At 46.5% G+C, this 20331-nt stretch overlaps 1 protein-coding gene across 1 annotated transcript in view; it reads right to left on the reverse strand.

The window, feature by feature from the left end:
* LOC306801682 (store-operated calcium entry regulator STIMATE-like) overlaps positions 1 to 20331 on the reverse strand; it is a 29140-nt gene that overhangs the window by 4969 nt on the left and 3840 nt on the right. The window contains exons 2-7 of the mRNA XM_079304944.1: positions 12807 to 12855; positions 12504 to 12599; positions 10703 to 10824; positions 3358 to 3470; positions 2229 to 2312; positions 1242 to 1358 (exon numbers count right to left, since the gene is read on the reverse strand). Coding sequence (XP_079161070.1) covers positions 1242 to 1358; positions 2229 to 2312; positions 3358 to 3470; positions 10703 to 10824; positions 12504 to 12599; positions 12807 to 12855 — 581 coding nt within the window. The remainder of the gene's footprint in view (positions 1 to 1241; positions 1359 to 2228; positions 2313 to 3357; positions 3471 to 10702; positions 10825 to 12503; positions 12600 to 12806; positions 12856 to 20331) is intronic.

Here is a 20331-nt window from a genome sequence, read left to right on the forward strand (position 1 = left end):
GCAGAGGTGCAGCTCCATCTCATGGAGGAGCAGTACCTGTGACACCATCTCCCCACCACCTGTGAGCCTGGGGCTGCAAGGTTTGGCTGCACAAGCTGTGGAGGAGATCCTGGTCTCAAACAGAGATGTCACCTCCTCAGCTCTGCTTCTGAGCTGGTGTAATTCTGACTGACCTTGGGCCCTCAGGAACACATCCAGAGAGCAGGGCAGGGCTTTGCCCCCAGTGACCTCAGCAGAGCTGTTTATCCAGAGGCAGGGCCAGGAGGAGTCACTCCATTGTCCCAGCAGCTGCTCACATCTGCCTGCCCTCCCTGCCAGAGGATTGCTCTGACACTGCCACTTCCCCTCTGCAGCCCTGGGACACAAAGAAGCCTTGGCTGCAGTGCAGACTGCCAAGCACACTCTGTTAAAACATTACTACCCCTGTGTGTGCTGCAGAGCCACCAGTGATGGGTCACCCCATCTACCAGCACAAGAGCTCAGTTACTCCTCATGAAAGAACTCTCAGAGAGCAAGAGCTATTTCTGTTCATCCTAAATTCCTCAGCAGAAGCTCCTCCAGGAGCCAGTCTGTGATTGCCAGAAATTATCTTATCTGGGTAAAGCTTGTCAGTGAGCTGCAGGATATCAGCAGTCAGAACACACTGAAACCAGGCCTGGGTGCCAGCAGAAGGAAGGGAAATCCTCCCAGGAACCAAGACTGTGGACTCTGCCCAAAGGCCAGTAAGAAGCAGACACTACCTACCCAACGAATCACACATGATTAGGAAGAACAAAGTCTGCTGGAACTGCAGCATTTCCTCCCCCACCACAACTTTTAACTGTCAGGCTCAGACTACACAAAATACAGCCTCCTCCAGCTAAGGGACAATTATCTGGTTGAAAACCTACCAAATTCTGACAAAAATAGGATTTCCAGCTAAACCTTGTTCTCTTAAAAGGATGCTAATAATTACAGAGAGGAAAGTAAGCTCTTCCCACCCAAAACTGATTACAATTAAAATTAGCAAAGCTCAGAGTGACAATTCTAGCCTGCACACACAGTTCAGTGCAGAAGCCAGCTCATCCCCCAAGGTATTGTCATCATTCAGGGCAGTATTTCAGCAACACTTCACCCCCATTCATAAAGCACCACCCCAGGTCCAGGCAATGTGATGTTCTGTTATAGGGTTCTATAAAACACAGACCATCCCCCAGATCTGCAGCTGGGTCTGAAACCCAAGTCTGCATCCCTGGTCTTACCTGAGATTCCTCAGTCCTCCTGGCCCGAGGAGTTTCTGTGGATCCATTGATGTCTAGGGTATCCTTCTGCTTGTATTTCCTCATGATCAAGCTGTCCACAACCCAGAACATAATGGCCTTGGGCAGAAAGAAGCTACATCAATGCATTGCAGAGACCAAAAAAAAGTCATTCAATCACAGAGATGTCTTCTCCTCTTGGGTTCTCTGGACACCCAGCCTTGATCAACCTCATATCTAAATCAATCCTGTGTCCATGGGGATTGGATCAGTCAAATTCCTTAAGTCCCTTCTTACACAAATCTGATTGTTTCCATAGCTGTTGAACATCCAGAGTAAATAAGACACAATAGGAAGAGTTTCTACTAGAAATAACCACTGAACCAAGCTCCATCCAAAGTTCAGTGCTGCATCCATTGAAATGTGCATGGGATGAGCTGAAATTGAGTTCAACTCCCTTCTTGTCCAGGGAGCATCTGTGTGGTAACACTTTGTTCCCACTTCCCACCTTAGCAGAAACAGAGCAGAAGCTCAAGGATTACCCAGAATCAGGGGAACCATGAAAGAGCTGAGCTTTCAAGAGGTTTTCAAGAGAAGAAGAACTGTTCTGGGTAACCTTGAGCACCTAGTATTATTGTAACACAATCTGACATCGAGCCAAATGATGGACTGTCAAGGTCACAAGCCATCTTATAGGACATGAAAGGATTTTGGGCATCCCCATGCCCATAGCTTGCAGCTGAGATGAGCTCTTACCTAACAAGATCCAATTTTATTCCAAAAGGTGAAGAGTCAACCCTACAGCAGTTCTGTGAAAGGGACAAGCACTGGGAACAGGGACTGTGGCAGTGACAGATTTGTGACAGACAGATTCTTTGCACACCCCTCCACCCTGTTCCAGCCACTTCAAGCCAGTCCCTGTGCACACTTCACAAGGGTGTACTGTCATTTCCAAACCAGCACACCCAGCATTGCAGAGGCACCACTTACATTGACTATGAAAGGCACAACAAACATCACCAGGACGAGCTCCAGCTGAGGGTTTGGGATGTAACCCAGGAGGATCTGCTGAAGCTGCAGAGGGGAAAACATTTACAAGTGTTATGTGAACAGCTCTGTTGCAAGATCTTTAATGAAAACTGGTTGTTTTCTTACATAAACAGCCAGAGCTCTGCAGCCTGTGCTTCAATCCAGCTCCTAAAAGATTACACAGGATATTCCCTTAGCCCAGCTGCCAAACATGTGATTTTGTACAGAAGCAAGTTTTTTCAGTGTAACTATCCATGACAACAACTGGTGGGACTTCCCTTGGCTCCCTGGAGCTCATCTGCAGAACAAGGACACCAGCCACAAACAGCAATCATAGAGAGGAATCCAGCAGCATCTCTGGACCTGGATTTGTGCTGCTGAAGGAGCTCACATCCAAATGTGAGCACTGTGGGCTGCTGGGTTTGAAGGACAACCCTTGAAGAGATAAGTGCTCCCAGACTGCTGGAGATAACTCCTCAGACAAGCTACACAGTGCCTGGTGAAAGTGGACTCCAAACTGGAGCCACCTGACTCCAGAATTAGGTTTTTACACCCATCACACCTACCTGCCAACAGTATATGGGTAAAACCTCCACAGGCTAATGTTTTTATTGTTTTAAAGGTAAACTTCTGACCAACACAATTAACATTGCTGGCATATGTTAATTGCCAGCAGGAAAAGGCAACACAGTACTTGTATAGCACTTTCCAAATTAATATTTAAGAGTCCTCCTGGTTTAAGCATGGCATCACAAAACATCAACATGGACTGACTTGACAGAATAACACAGAAATCCTCTGGCAGGACTGAAGGAGCTCAACTGCCAGCCCAACCCATTTTAGCCTTCCAAGAATGGGAAAGAAAATTAAAACATCATCTTATTCCATTAGCTTTTGACTAGCAAGAGAATGCACCAAAAGCCAAACCATTATGAAAGTCATGTTTCCCAAAATATAAGTAATAGCTAATGATTACAGAGTGATGTCAGCAAGTGTGAGGATTAAAGGCCTTCAATTTTGGGAACCATGAATCAGGCAAAACTGACAAAAAAGAAACTACAACAGCTACAGCTAGAAAAATACTGCTTACCTTTGTCCAGCCAGGGATAAGCAAGACAAGGCTAATCACAGTCTTCTCAAAAACCATTATCAGCAAGTAGAGGATACACTGGCCAATCCAGGCAGCAGCTTGTGGAGGATCACCTGGAAAAACAGAGTATTAAATCTGGGACAGAGGACAGGAGGAGACAGCCTTGCAGAAAAGTTGCCTCATGCTTGGTACTGACCCTTCTCTCTGCAAGGACCAGTCAGTACCTGCACACTCTTCTATAAAATAAACTAAAAGCAAATAAATCATTAAAGATATAACCTGCAATGTGCTCCCTGCCAAGCCTTACCCACACAGCTGCCAGAAACAGTTTGAAAATTTCAAGTCACCATTTTCCCTACAAGCAGTGTAACTTCTTGGGCCTGAACAGAATTATTTCATTGTGCTGATGAAGTGAAAGGCTGGTTATGTGATACTGTCTGAGCAAGAGACAGGAGCTCCATTGCCCCAGGTTTTAAAGCAATTCACTCAAAAAGAATCAATGCTGATTAAATATGAATGATTCCAATGGGGTACTCACCAAGAAATGAGGAAAAGCATATTTGTGTTGTTAACAACAATATCTATTACATGTGCTTGCTCCAGCCCTCTGTGAGCACCCTGCCAGCTGGTTATCACCTCCCCTGGCTCACCACAATATCTCAGGTCTGCAAAACTGAGCTGCTGTATCTGGCTCAGGAAAGCTGCAGCATTTCCTCCTACCACTTAAAGACAAAGATAACCCCTGGCAACACTTGTTCCCAGCATTATCTGGCTGGGATTTTGAATTCCATCCATGCAAGAGAACCTGTGCTGGTGGCACTGACAGGTGCCAAAGCTCAGTGTGGTCAGCTGGCATCAGGCTGGGAGCCTTGCTTCACTTTTGAACACTTTTCCCCACTTTTCAGCACAATTCTGTCGAGATGTGGCAGGGGGAGACAACACCAGCAATCTGCCAAGGCACATTTATCCACACCAATTAAAACCTCTGGCCACAAAAACCAGCAGCACATACTGGGATTGGTAAGAGCTGTGTCCAACCAAGCCCCAGCTCTGTGGGGATCAGCTTCCCAGCAAGTGCCAAACAGGTTTTCCAGGTACATTTGTCCTTTTCCAGGTACATTTGTCCTTATTCTGTCATTTGTTAGCAATGTACCAAAACATCTGCCTCATTGCAAAGCTACAGCTAAAAAGTAGAAGCATCCTGGTAGTGTCCAAGGTAGGATGAGCTTGTGGCCCAAATTCTTAATTCCTTGAGCCATGACTGAGAAGGAAGCAAAGAAGAGGAGAGGGAATGAGAGGCCAAGGGTGCAGAGAGCAAGCAGAGAGAGCCAAACCAGCAGGAACTGCACAGAGGGAGGGCAGGAAGAGGGAGCCAGGAAGGTTATGTGGAAGCACACCCAGCAGAGCCTGGGGAGGATTCTGGAGAGGAATCTCTGCTCCCTGGCAGGCAACAGCTTAATGGGTGGTCTGTGAGGAGATGGGAGCAGTGTTAGAGGCAGCTGGCAGCCACAGGCTGGTGTCAGGGAGGCTCAGATCCTCCCAAAAGCCTCTGCCAATAGATCAGGATGCCCAGCTGCCTTTGGCACACACGCTGGGTCCAGTGAACCTTTTCACCCCACACCCCAAAACAAATCAACTCTCCCAGAAACCCCCACATCATCACCACCATCAGAGCTCTGAGTACACACAAAACAGGAAAACAAACACATCCGTTGTATCCTTCCTGCATTTGAACTCTTTCCCTTCTGCTCTGTGTTGTCAGCTGTGCTCTGTCCCCCATGGAGGGACAGGACCAAAACCCACAGCACCCTTTGTGAATCAGCTCTCTGTGACTGCCCTTCCCTCTGTCATCTCAGCCTGTCCAAAAGGCAGCAGCAAGTTTGAGATCTCTCCCAAATACCTGCCCCCTGGCAAGGCCAAATCACTACAATTCACCACCTCAACAATGGCCTGAGGCTCTTGGTTCTGCATTCTGTGCAGCTCAAGGCAGGTCTGGGCTCACCAGGCTGATACACAGCCCATAGGAAAGACAACCTGCTTCCTAATCCACCCTTCCTAACCAGACTTGCCTGGATATTCAGGATTTAACTTTCATACCCAGCAGGGAGATCAGAGGGTGTTTCTACTGTTATTTTTCACTGCATCCTCATCTCCCAAGGACAGGAGGCTGCTCTGCACCAAAATGATTCAAGACAAAAGTGAAAACAAAACAGCAGCATGGCCTTAAGGGCTGCAAAGGTGACTCAGAGACTGCAGCTCATTTCCAGCTCACCAAGGAATGCAGCTGTCTGCTTCTCACCTCAGCAGGTGTGGAGCCATCCAGGGACCACTGATCCACTCCAGTGTCCATCATCCACTAATCCACCACCTAACACCATTAATCCACCTAATTCTGACCAACACCAGGAACATTCCAGTCAGCATGTTCTGGTATCTCATCAGGGAAGCTTTTGGGGTGGTCCCTAGACAAGCCCATAAGACAAATTTGCCACCTCTCCTTCCACTGCAGGGAAAGGCTGGAGCTGGTCAGAGGCACCCTCAGATTCAGCCTGATGTCTTTGATGGATGAAGTGCTGCCCACAGGTGCCCTGCTCTATGGATGGGAATAGATTCTTCTTACAGGAAGTTCTTCTATACATAAATCTCAAGCAGAGCCCACAAGACTTTCAGCCATACCATGTTGCCAGTAAAAAAAACTCATCTGCATCTGGAGGCTAAAAAAAAAAATTAGAATAAAAAAATGTCCTCCTCTTTCCTACAAGGAAAGGAAAGCTCTGAACACAGCAGAGCGGGGAGTTGGTCTGAATGATCATTGCAGCCTCCACATCACACCCGTTGGGTGATTATCTGTATCACACTCCCTTTGAAACCTTCCTGTCCCTGGTTCCAGCTGGGAGCAACCCAGCACATGGAATCTATCACAAACCTCTCCCTCCAGCTTAATGAGCACCCTCTGCTAAAACCTTCCTACAGCCATCTCCCATCCTTGTAGAAATTAATATCCCCCTTCACCCCTAAGGATGCACCCACTGAATTTTGACTGCTCTCCTCCAGCAGCATTCCTGGTGCTCCCCACCACCAGCAAAACTTCTGGAGCAGCCCAAGAACCACTGGAGCCTGTGACAACCTCAAATGTGTCTCATGTTCCACTCGTGTGTGGGAGCTCAACTGCTGGGGAGACAGAGCAGCAGAGCTGGAGGTATTTGAGCTGCTACCACACAACAGGATTAGTTTTAATCCAGGCTGCCTAATGCCCTGAGCTGTCAGCACAGCCCACACATTACTGCCAGACAGCTTTATTTACAGACTTGCATTCTGGGGACTTGTGCACAGAGCAGGTAGGAAAAAAGCTCAAGCACAGCCAAAGTGGAGGGTTCAGGGGTTTTGAGGAAAGGCAAGTATTTGAAAGTGCTGCAAGTTGTACTGAGTGAAAGAGTAGGGGTAGAAGAAGTAAGAAACTTTTTAGGAGATACTCAAATGGTTTCTCTACAACCAAAGGATGTAATTACCAGTGCCAAGAACAGAGGAGAGTAGGAAACAGCAGTAAACTCAGCATTGTGTGAAATGCTCACTTGGAGGACAAAACCAGGTTTTTAGAGATGGGAATGTGATGCATCAGAGCAGACAGCTGGGTCCTGTGCACACCCCAGAGCCTCTATGGCCCTTTCTGCACCTGAACTAAAATGATTGAATCACAGAATGGTGTGAGTTGGAAGGGACCCCATGGGCAGGGACACCTCTCACTAGACCAGGTTGTCCAAAACCCATCCAACCTGGTCATGAACACTTCCAGGGCATTCTCAACCCCTCTGGCCAACTTGCCACACTGCTGAAATGCAGAAAAGTGAGGGCACAGTGAGAATCTGTCCCCAGAGTGCAGTGCCACACACTGCTCTGGATCTTTGATCCCTGTGGATATTCAACCTGCAGGGAACAGTGTTGCTGCCATCCAGCTCCAGCAGGCTCAGAGGCTGCAGCCCTGCTCAGAGCAAGGGGCCCAACCACACACTCAGCCCCTGAGCAGGACCCTCAGCCCTCTCCCCACTTTTCCCCCCTCTGGAAAAGCCCAGCAGGCTGAGGTTAGAGCTATTTCCAGCAGTATTTCCTCCAGCAGTAGCAGCCAGCTCCCTCCACTGCTCCAGGACATGGGAACATTTGTTATGGAAATTCTGTACAACATCACCACGGGGCCAAGAGCAGCCTACACAGGTCCTCAGTTAAACTCAGCAGCTGGCACAGAGCACATTCCATTAGATCTAAATTTGACCAGCAGAGTTCAACAGCCCACTAAACAGACTTTGAAGGCTCCAAGCAAGATGCCTTTCCATTTCCAGACACTGAACAAGCACAAAGCATCAGGCTGAGATAGCTGTGACCACAGCTAGAGTCACACCCAAGTCAGCATCCAGATGGGCACCCAGAGGGACATTTTCCAGTGAGAACACTTTTCCTCCCCCTTATTTCTTAATGCTCCTTTAGAAAAAATTTCTGCCATATTGCAGGAAATCTTTCAATTCAAATTCATCACATTTGCTTACTTAAAAGCAATACTGGGTTTTTTTTTCTAAAGTAATAGTGGAGAATTATAAAACACAATTAAAATGTCAGGACACTGCAGCCATCCAAAGGTGCTCTCTAGGGAGCTGCCCATTGCCATGGGGAGGGAGAAGAGAGCTGGACCAGGTTGGAGATGAGGCACAAAGTTCAGTCAGGCTTGATCTGCACACCCTGACCAGAGCCAGCACCTCCCCTGCTCACTCTGTCCTGGTCCAACAGCACCTCCAAGAGCTTGGGTATCCATCTCCCACATCTTTTGAAGCTCAAACTCTGCTTTGTTCTCCTCCCTGTGATGGTTCCCTACAGGGACAGCTCCTGCAACCATGACCTGCTACAGCAATGGTGCATTTGGGGAATTTCACAGAATCACCACAGAATGGTTTGGGTTGGAACAGACCTTAAAAATACCACCTAGTTCCAAACCCTCTGCCATGGGAGTTTCTCAGGGTCCCATCCAACCTGGCCTTCAACACCTTCAGGGGTAGGAGTTGGTTAGCTCTGAGTAAGGCAACCCTCATTCCCCAAAGCCCACCTGTGCCAAAAACACACTTCCCAAATCTTTGATCTCAGGAGCCAGGCATCCTGAGAAGAGACAGTATTGTCCAAAATGCAGTTTCCTCTGCTTAGAGGCAATTCAAAGAGTAACCAAGAGCTTTTGGGCAAAAGATGGAGGGACACATGCAAACAGGAGCCTTGCATTCCCCACTAGCTCATTCCTGGCTGCAGCAGTGTTTGGCCATGAGCTCAGGCTGATCTCAGAATGCCTGTTCCTGGGTTTTTGGAAATATGGAAGTAATTGATTTTTCTAAACAATTCTGGACAGCTGGATGCTTAAAATAGCAGCATAGGTTTAAGAGTTTTCCCTCCCCTTGACTTTACTTCTCCATTAATGCAGCTGAACAGGGGGAGGCAGCCAGGGCTGCAGAGGCAGGAGAAGCAACCACAGAGCAGGAGGAGCTGCTGCAGCCCACACCAAAGGGCAGCTGCAGTGGTTTGCATCAGTAGCAGGGATGCTGGAAGGACACAGCTGTGACAGATTTATTTTTTTTTTCCTCCAAGTTGATGCAGGAAGATGGGTACTGGCTCTACTGAACAGAACCACAACCATTCTGTTCTGATGGTGCAGCAATGGCAATGACTGCTGTTTGCAACATGGATTTGGTGCTCTCCTGGTTTTCTCCTCTGCAGGACTCTGCATTGCTTCCCTCAATTCTCCTGAGGAGAAAACGTCTGGTACAGCAATTAGCCCAGAAAATGAATCATATTCTTGGAGCCTGCATCAAACTGTACAAAGTTTACAAGCGTCTTCCCAACTGTTTTGGAAGTTACTTAACAGCAGAGATGAGGATGGGAGTGTTTTCCTTCCCCAGCCCTGCCACAGGATTGCCTTGGACATGTCACTTGGCTCCCACCTGGATTTTCCACTGGGGTCACTCTGGCCAGAGACCTGCACCAAAAACTGTACTTGATGGATAGGATATTTAACTCCCAATCCAAGGACCAAATTCAAGCAACAGCACAAACTTGTTTTTTACTAATGAAAGCAAGATTTTCTCAAAGGAGTGGGTTGTTTCTGTGGTCTAAGCCAGCCCTAATGAGGGGCCAGCGACAGCTCAACAGAAGTTCATTCCTGCTCTGCCAATACACTTTTCATGTTTTTTGCTTCTGCTCAACTGCTGATGTGGCACATGAAGCTGAAGATGTGTCCTGAGGTGGTTGGGCTCCCAGTCCTTGCTGCTCCAAAGGGAAAAAATTCCATTTCCTGAACTAAGAATATCTGGATTCTTCTGCTGTCTCTCTTTAGGGATCTATTATAAAGGAGAAGCTATTAGGGAAAACACAAAAGGTAATTCCCCCCACCAAATCCCTGCTGCCAGGATGCTGAAGCTGCTCTGGAGATCAGCTCTGAAAGCCACTCTGAGGTCTGAGGAGAGCTGGTCCTGCCACATCACACATCATCTCACTGCCAGTCTGTAGCTGCTTCTGCTGCCTCACAAACCCAGCCTGGCCCTGCATCCCCTGCCATGACCCATCTGCACAGGCTGAGTAAATTCACAAGGCAGTGGGGTCCCCAAATTAATCCTAACTGGATCCAAGTTTCACCAGCTCAGATGCCAGACCACTACTAAGAACACAAAGAAACAAGACTAACTTCAGAACAGACACAATGATTAACATCTTAAAGGCAAGACTGCCATTTTTATGAATAAGATGTATTTTCTGAAATATGACTGAATTAATCTATGCATTAGATTTAATGTAAAATAGGCAAAACAATATTTTTTCCCTTTCCTGCAGCTTCTCCAGCAAGCTGGCTCTGCTCTTTTGGAAGGGAACTGCTACCCTCTAGTGGGGCTGGCTTAGAGCAGCTTTTTGGAAAGGTTTTCTCCATGTCAAGGCAGGAATTTAAAGAGGCCACACTTTAGAACTCAAGTTTTGGGGTCACACTGATCCCTAAAACAGCTCAAGGCAAATGCAAGAACAACTCCATATTCTGAATGGAGATGGTAGGGAAAAAACCTATGGAAGAATCCCACACACCTCAATTTACCACATGGATGTCCTGGGGTAAATTCTACCTCCAAGGAAATGTCCAGACTTTCCTCAGCACCCTGCTGTAATTCCAGTGGTTCCAGGATTTAACTCACCCTCATGAGCTCCTTGAAGAAGGGATAACAGAAGGCAGCTGCTCACATTTCAGCCAAAAACTGAAGTTCCTGCTATTTTCTTGTCCTCATTCCCAGCTGGGAGCACACCAACCCCCCTAGGCAGAGCAGGTGGCACCTACCATACTCCCCAAAAACCAGGTATGAGTATTTCTTGTGCTGCACAATCCAGGAGACAACCTTCACCCCCAGCCAGATCAGCAGCATCCCCAGCGTGGCATCCAGGATGAAATTAATCAGGTAGCTAAAATAGAGGAAAATGCAAGTTTCAGCTGTGATCTTATGTCTTATTCAAAAATCCTTAATTTCATAATGGAAATGAATTTTTTAAACCCCAAGATTTTAAATAACCTTGCTTAACAATCCAAACTTGCTTCTTTTCTCTTCTACTGCATTTTCCTAAGCCTTACCAGCAATTTCTTAATTTAAAAGCTTCTTCAGGAGAGAAGGGACAGGCTCCACCAACTTTCTGGCACTGCTCATTCTAGCAATAAACATTTCTGAAAAGTTACCCCCCAAAAAGGAGGCTTTCCATTTGCAGCATCTTTTTCTCTTAGTAAAAAGAATGAAATGTCAAGTTTCAGAGGAAGCAGAACCAACCAGTTCCAGAATTTCACATAAGAAAATGGCAGCTTTTTGGGCACCACAGTTCTCTACAAACTGGGCAGCAGAAGAAGCAAAAAGTCAATTTTTCTGAGCAGCTACAAGAGTCTCCCAAAAATAGAGAGAGAGACTGAGAGGAAGGTTTGGGGAGAGGTGATGGCTCAGCAGCAAGAACCTTGAGGTCCCAAAAACCTCAAGTTCAGGTCCCACTGCAGATCCAGGAGCTGAGCCCATCCCTGCCAGGAGATTTTTGGCTCAATGGATTTGAGCTCTGCAGCTCTGGATCTTGAAGTGTCACTGGGCAGAGTGCCAGGGGCAGGAGACCTGCAGGGACCTTCTGGGGATTGCAGGGTCCAAGCTCTAATCCAGGGCTTGGCATTTTAATGAACTCCAAAAAGAAAAAAAAAAAAAAAATCATACAGACTAATGTGTTTTTTATGCAGTTTTCCATTATTGCAGTATTTTCTGCCAGATTTCTACAGCATGAAGAAAATGCCAAGCACAAGGCTACAGCAGTGAACATTTCCAGAACTCGACACTGCCTCTGAACCAAGAAATGGCAAACAACAATCTGCTTTTGATATCCACTTTGAAAGCATGACATGAAGTTTTTCTACATCCAAAAGCTCAGGCTGGCTTTTTACAGTTTCCAGCTGCTGAAATCACAGCATTCCATACAAACGTGAGGCTCTGGTGGTTTATCCTGGGCAGGACACAGAGCATGAGCCTCAAAGCCCAAGGACAGGGCTGGAGGGCTTTAAGCTGCCTGGTTCAGGATGACAACTCAGACAGTGCAGGGGAACATAAAACACACATCAAAAATAAACAACACACCCAAAGGGCACGGCACAAGCATGAAAGGGTTATTTTAAAACACTGTCTGTTTAAAAAAAAAACAACAATACATCATTTGAGAGGTTATGTGCAACCCCAGCCAAACTTGTGTCTGCTTAAAGAAACACATCAAGGTGCAGCACTTTAATAAAAAAAAAAAAAAAAAAGGAGATGGGCCAGAAGGTTTTAAGGAGCATTTTGAGGCCTAAAGGAGTTTCTCAAAATTAGATGAGATTAATGCTGAAACTAAATTTTTATCTGCAAAGTGGCTGAAGTAAAGGTGACACTTCTACATTAAGCGTGAAGTTTGGTTTAGAAATCCTCCAAACAGGACCAGCAAAGAAGACAACACAGACCACAAAAACAAGCTCAGCAGGGTTTATCCCCATGCAGTGCTTCAAATGGATCCATTTCCACTGTTTATGACCCTTCCCAACACAATTCTCCCTTTGACAGATGTAGGGCATGAATGCCTTGTGTACTTACAGAGAGCAAGGGTCCTCCTCAGTGAGATCAGACAGAAAAACATTGGCAAAGTGGATGAAGAGGGCACCTATAGCTTGCTTGGAGGTATCATAAAACCTGGAGAAAAAAAATCAAGATTTTCTGGAGGAGTTATTTATTTCTAGGGACATCAGCTACTTTATGGAGGTTTCCTTGGGAAGCAGCAGCACATTTCATTTAACAATTGTCATACAGGATACACAGAGGGGCTAGAAGATTGTTAGTATAAGAGAAAAAATATTATAAACACAGTCTTAAGTTTTAAATTAAAAAAAAAAATCTCACCATATCCTCCAGGGACGCCTCTCTGCCTTTGGCTCCTTAAATCGTTTTACTGCAAAGAGAATTGGAGAGGTTACATCACCCAGGTGAACCCCTCAGGTGTGCAGCCTGAATCCTCCTTCATTGCAAAAACAGTCCAAAAACCTCAGCAATTGCAAGTGTAAAGTTGAGCAAAGCCAAAGGACATGTGGAATCACAGTGCTGGAGGTGTCCAAAAGACACAGATGTTGTGCTGGATCCCAGAGACCTGGGATTATTGAGCTTTGTGTACTTTCTAACACTGACACTGCTTTTGACTTGAGGCCTTGGAGAAGGCTCCCAAATTTGAGTTAAAAATCACAGGTGTGTAGTTAAATAGAACAGTGTGATTTCACATGGTGAAGGGTTTTGAATTTGAGATTTTTATAATGTAGTAATAGGTATGGGACAAGAGAGAGGATTTTGGGTGTTGTCTTTCTGTCCTCTTCTTCCTTCTTCATGGTTTCAGGTTGCAGTTTTTGGTTGGACAGTCAGTGCTGCACTGAAGGTCACAGGTGTTTGGTTACCAGGTCAAAAGTATAAATAATATAGGTGTTAATTCTCTATTGGGCTGTTTAGCTTTAAAAGACCTTGTAGCTAGCTAGATTCAGCTCCATTTTGCTCACTTTTAGCTGGTAGCTAAAAGTGCTGCAGAACTCTCTGTAGTTTAGACAAGATTTAATAAACAACCAAGTCCAAACACGAAAAAATTCATCTCCTTCATGATTTTAATCTTGACTCTGAGTGAAGACAGGAGAAGATGAAGACAAGCCACTGATTAAGTGATGCAGAGAACTCCTTTCCACTCAGGGACATGGGTTAGGGGTGGGATTGGCAGCGCTGGGTGGCTTTTCCAGCCATAATGATTCCATGATTCTGTTCTCTGGCCTGGATGCAAACCAAGCAATGTCTGCACCCGTGGGTCAGCAGGGTGGACAGAAGGTGTTTGGAGAGAGCTGTGTGCTCCTGGCATCCCTCAGCAGCAGCATTCCTGTGCCATGGGAAGTGACTGACCCTGGGAATGCCAGGGAGGGGTCACCACCACCTACCAGCCCTACCAGCCCTCACAGGCAACTTGGAACTGCAGCACTGACAGTGACTGAGCTCTTCAGTCCTTGAGAACACAGGAGCCAGGTAAGTGCTCTGCCCTCTCCAGCTAGATTTGAGCACTCAGCCTCCCCCAAGGGCAGCCTGGGCTCCTTCCCCTGGGAATCCAACATGGAAGGATGCAGGGACTTTCCTGGCAGGAGCCTTGACATTTCTAAAGTGCAGCTTTGCACTGTTTTGCTGGCTAGGTGACAAAAGACAAGGGTGATAGGACAATGAGGACTTTTTTTCAACTAAAAGAAGATATACTTAGACTGGATATTGGGGTGAAATTCTTTACTGTGAGGATGGTGAGGCACTGGAATAGGTTGCCCAGAGAAGCTGGAGCTGCCCCACCTCTGGAAGTGTCCAAGGCCAGGCTGGATGGGGCTTGGAGCACCCTGGGACAGTGGAAGGTGTCCCTGCCCATGGACAGACAGTGGAACAATGGGGGGTGAAACAAGATAGTCTGTAAGGTCCCTTCCAACCCAAACCATTCTCCAATCCTGTGATCCCCTAATCCCAAGACTTCAGGCAGGCACATGCAGGGTTTTGGTGTCAGTCTCAAATCCACAGAAAACCAGCACAGCAATGACCTGCTCCATTATTACCAGTAATGAGTAACAAGGCATCATGAAGTTACACCAGACATTGCTGCAGCAGTCTGTCCTATCCCTGGCCATAAAAAAAAACCCCTACTTGCCCCCATGAGATACCCTTGCAGCAATGACTTCCACCAGCATTGACAGATCTATCATCAGTGATGCCCTTCAAAAGCCAATTTTCATTTCACCTACCCACAAGCATCAGAGCCATAGACCAACCAAGTGGCCAGAAATGTTTAAACCAACCCTCAGCTCGTGGGGGCACAGAGCACAAAGCTCTTGGAGGGGTCCTCAGGCCACCAGGCCAGCCAGCTGACCACCAGCCCAACCACAGGAGCACCAGGGTTGATTTTCATCACTCTCTTAATGAGAAGTGACATGTTGTGTATCCACAGCCACTCAGGCTAGAAATACAGTAATTCAGTGTGATAAGATGACAAGCAAGAGGTAAGAAGTTAATGGTGTGGTGCCTTGTTGAACACAGCTTGTCATGCCTCATTAGATTTAAGAGAGTTATCTGAGACTGTGTAATTATCAGAGACAGTAAAACTGTTGTATTAAAGATAAAAGCTAGTATTATAGAGAAATAATTAACTGCTTAATAGGGCATTTACTGTGCAGAGCTGCAGCAGGCTGTCTCCAAATTAAACCAGAAATGCAGCCAAGATTACCAGACCTTAAACAGGGAGCAGAGTTGTTTACTGGCTGTGACCTGGGGTTAGGGGGGATGTTAAATCCACACAGGAGCAGCACCACGTCTCTGAAGACTCCAGGAGATGATGGAGCCCTCCCTGAAGCAGCACTTTGTGCTAAGTGGGCACAGCAGGGCTCTGGAGACTGAGCAGCAACTGCAAAGTTCCCTCTCCTCTTCCAGGCACCACAGAGCCAAGCCCTGGCATGCATAGGCACAGGCTCAGCTGGATCAAGTCTGGAGAAAGGCAAAAATCTCCTCTGTTCTTCTCAAAATGTGTTTCCATTCACTGCAGCCCACTCAGTTTTCCACCAACTGCAGGGGGGTTTGTACCCTGGCACAGACAGATCAGTCCATCCTTAATACTTTAAAGAAAGTTACGTGTGCTATCAAGGGAAAAAAAAAAATATTTGAGTTCTAGCACCTACAACCAATTAAACTCCATAAAAACACCTGAAACATAAAGTGCATTTTACCACACACAGAGCTGCACAAGATGGAAGAGAACCCCCATTGAATTAGATTGACAATGAGACTGGGATGAACCTGGGTTGTACCAGAGGACACCAGGAAATTGTCTTCCCAACAGTGTTCCCAAACACAGTGTTGGATATTTTTATGCTGCTTCCCCTCTCAGCTTTGTCCATGTGCTAAGCAAGCTGCCTTGTGCAAGGGAGCAATGTCAATGCATATTTTGGAAAGAAATTCATCCCTGTGAGGGTGGTGAGCCCAGGGAAGCTGTGGATGCCCCATCCCTGGAAGTGTCCAAGTAAGGCTGGACAGGGCTTGGACCAGCCTGGGATAGGGGAAGGTGTCCCTGCCCATGGAATGGGGTGGAACTGGATGATGTCTGAGCTCCAACCATTGTGTGATTTGGAGATTTTGTAAGAGTCAGGAGGAGGGGACCCAGGTCTATCCCATAAAACAGGAGCAGAGCCCCACAGGATGGTGCCTGCCTCCTTCAGGGTCTGCCCTGCCTGGCTCCAGCTGTGCAGACAAAAAACTGTGAAGCTGAACCAAAAAGGGAAGGAAGATGAGTGACAATTTGGGAGATCCCCTGCCCATGGCAGGGAGAGGGTAGGGCAGGAAACAAAATACTTCCAGCCCTTCCTCTCCAGCCATGGACAATAAAGATCATACATGCTTAAAAATCCCCTCAGATCCACCAGGCTGGGTGGAAGCTGACATCTGAATGAGAAACTGTGAAATGTTAAAAGAAAAAATTTATATATCTGGAAATAGTCAGAAAGCTAGAAGATAAAAGCACAATGACAGCTGTCCTCACTCTTTTTCCAGGGTAATATAGAGGTTAATATTCATTATGATGTTCTCTTGATGCAGTAGAAAGGGGACAGACAGCTTTGCCTGCCCTAGACAAAGACAAATGCTGTGAACTTACCAGAGCTTGCCACAGCCTACTTCTGCTTTTAAACAGATTCTCTGATTATAATAATTAAGACAGGGACAGTAGCAACAACAGCCCCATTCCCTTGTGCTGCTCCTCACCCATGCTGGAGCATCTCCCTGCATCCCCCAGTGACCCCACACTGCAAACAGGCAGATCTGCTGCAGATTTTGTGCATCAGCACAGGTACAAACCCCCCGATTTAATCAGAATTAGCTGCAGCATCAACCAGCTGCTGATCAGCCAAACAGGCTACCAGGTCAAACAAAATTACAGGGGGAAGTTTATTTCCCTAGGATATGGTTAGACATGCCTGGCTGAGAGCCAGACCACCTCCCTGACAAATCTTACTGCAATCAACCACAGGATTCTGAATTTGAGGTTTGGGAGGGAGGTGTTGACTCAACAGACAGAGCTTTTGGGATTTGATTTACAGGGATCCAAGCCTGACCCTACTGAGCCCAGCAGCAGGCCTGGGGGACGGATACTTTAAGTGAACCTGGTATGAGAAGCACTTTTAGATGTATTAATGCACCTAAACTGTGAAAACTCCACCAAAAATAAAGTCTGAAATGCCCCAAACTGATGAAACTGCTACTGACTTTAAGATGGGACTAAATTGACTGCTATAAATCCAATCACCAGGGCCACATCCCATCAGCAAGAGGGTCAGGACTTTATTTCTGGCCTGTGCCAAAGAGGAGCTACTGTACCAGGGAGGAAACAGAAGCTCTTCCCCTGCCAAACCTCTGTGTTATTTTCAGCAGTACAGTCTCCAACAACACATTTCAACCTATTTTGCAGGACACACCCTTTCCCAGGCTCTTTCCAAGCCCCAGGCAGGAAAGAAGCCAACATGCAGGATACAGAGCCAAAACCCTGGGGTCTGCACTATTCTTAGCCTGAGCATGCAGCACTCAGACAGCTCGACCCCAGACACAATGGGAGGAAGCAGCAGCCACTGTTTGCAGAGAGCAGCCAACATGCTGCTGGCCAGAAAAGTGTGAAACCTATATCCCCCATCCATTCAGGGAGCAGAAAAAGCCCTGGTTTCCCTCCTCAGAACAGCTGTCAGGGGTTTGATGACAGACTGCTGCTGATTTCCAGGTCTGCACTAGGTGTATTTAATCACTGCCTCCTAAAGAGCCTTTTACCAATGTTAAAGAATGAATGCACCTCCAGTAAAACTGGCAGAGGAAGGAAGAGAAATTGAGATTGTGTTCATAGAATCACAGAATGGTTTGATTGGAAGGGTCTTTAATGACATCTTGTTCCAACTCCCTGCCATGGGAAGAGACACCTTCCACCAGACCAGGTTGTTCAAGAGCCTCAGCTGGAACATTCATCTTTCTGGAGACTCCAACTGCCCCAATGAAGGCCACAGAGAGCCCTGGCATGGCTCTCAGTTTAAAACTCTACCCTTTGTGTCTTATTTTTACACAGATTTTTACAGCTGTTATTTTAGTCAAGTGCCAGGTGGTCACCAACCAAAGTTGTGAGATAACAAGCACCAGTCATTCTTTGCACATTGAGAACAGAACATATTCTTTGCTGACACAGTAGGTCCTACAGGACACCTGGACTGAGGATGGGCTCCAACTCCAATGCAGAGCATCCTGGAGGAGGCAGTTGTGACTCCCTCCACACAGAGCATCACTACATTGCAAGCCAGTCCCTTAAAAATGGAGTTTGGACAAGTAAAGATAAAAGTAAGACCATAAAATCCAAGATCATTAAGAGAACACTACCTGAAGAATGAAGTGATGCACAAGCAGTTATCATAGAATCACAGATGCTTTGGGTTGGAAGGAACCTTAATGATATCTACTTTCTACTCCTTTTAGCATTAAAGGGACTATTTTATCCAAACCCAACTTTTATCGCTATAATCTCTCTACAGTTTTCATACAAATGCTGTTTAAAAAAAAGAAACAGCAGGAAATTTAACAGACTCCTTAAAGTTTTGCACGCTCCACTTCATAATTATAAAAGACTAATTTCCCTAAACAGTTCCCTGTCCCATTAATTCACCCATAACATCAACAGCCCACCACACACTGCAGAACCAACTCAGCCAGGTGCAAGGTGCTCACTGCCTGTAGAGCACAGGTAACTTCTCACAAAGCTCCACTCCCCCAGCCCATTTCTCATCTTCCCCCAGCCCTTTGTTCACTCAGAAACCAGGAGCCCCCCAGCCCCTGCTCAGAGGTGACGGCCAAGGAGAGGTCAGAGCAATCAACAGCTGCAATTCCAAAGCTTTGTGCAAAGCTGTGTGCAGCTTAATGAAGCACACTGAGTGTGCTGCACAGACCTCCCAGCCCAGAGTGCAGCACGTGCTCTCCAGCTCATCCAGTTTTCAGATGCACTGAAGCAGAAGAGAAACGTGCTGAGAGTCCTGCCATGTGCAGCTCGTGTCTTAACCCACAAACCTACATGTAAATCAGCCAGGGCCCAGGCTGCACACTGCCAGAGACAGTGAACCTCTGTGGCTTTGTTCTTCTCTAGAGGGAAAAGTATTTGCAGGGGTGAAGTTGGAATTTAAATGTTCTTGTGTGTGAGCAATTAAAAATCACAGTTATGCACTGTGTGATAGCAAGGCAAGGCAGCAGAGCCTGTCTTGGGTATGGTAAGCTGCAGTGATTTTGTGTCTTGGGCAGATGTATTTCAGAACAGAATGGAAGTCTGGACAGATCAAGTGTTCTGGCATTTATTTCTTCTTTTTCTTGACATGGACTTGCACTTCCACCCACCTTTATGAGGTATTTTCAGTGTAAAGCCAAAACACAAACCAGAAAGCACTTGGGATACTTTTGAAGCACAGAAACAGCATTCATTTCAAACTATACACAGCAACTACCCTGAACTTAGCACTGGGGCAGAATCACAGGATGGCTTGTGTTGGAATCCTTTGAGGGCCATCTCATTCCAACCCCCTGCCATGGACAGGGACACCTTCCACCAGACCAGGTTGGTCAGAGACCCATCAAACCTGACCTTGAATGCTTTCAGGGACAGAGCATCCATCACCTCACTGGGTAACCTGTTTAAGTGTTTCAGCACCCTTGTTGTAAAAAAAAAAAAAAAAAAAATCGTCTTCTATTTAGTCTAAATCCATCCTTTCAATTTAAAACCAATGCCCAAAAAGTCACAAAAGGTGTGTTAAGTTTGATTTATCTGGTGGAGATGAGTGCAACAGCTCCTGTGAGTCCCTCTCAAAGTTCAGACACTTCTCAACATGAGGATGCTCTCTCCCATTTCACCACCCAGGAGAAAAATCAACATTGCAAGCTCAGCTGGAAAATCCACAGGGATCAAGAAAACACAGACCACAGATCAAGGGGATACTTCGGATGTTCTTAACTGTTTTCCACCACACAGATACAATTTCTTTTATAGGAAATCTGATAAGTTCCTATTCTGTGGCTCTGCCTCAGGACAAGCTACCTGGACCAGTGCTTAAAACATCATCCCAGAGAGCATCACCAACTCCTGCCTGGGGCTCAGCATCAGGATCCTACAACAACACCAGGCAAACAACTCTGCCTGCTTAAGCCTAAACTCAAGGCCAGATGTGCTGGAAGATGTGTCCAGCAGTGACATGCAAGAGGAGAGAGGGACACTCATGTGAGGCAGGATCAAGACACTTCCAAAAATAAAGCAGAAAACCAGATTTTCCACTTGGTTGTAGAAGTCAGTCCAGTCCAACTCTCCTTGCCTGGCAGT

Source organism: Erithacus rubecula, assembly GCF_903797595.1.
Source record: "Erithacus rubecula genome assembly, chromosome: 4".
Taxonomy (NCBI): domain Eukaryota; kingdom Metazoa; phylum Chordata; class Aves; order Passeriformes; family Muscicapidae; genus Erithacus; species Erithacus rubecula.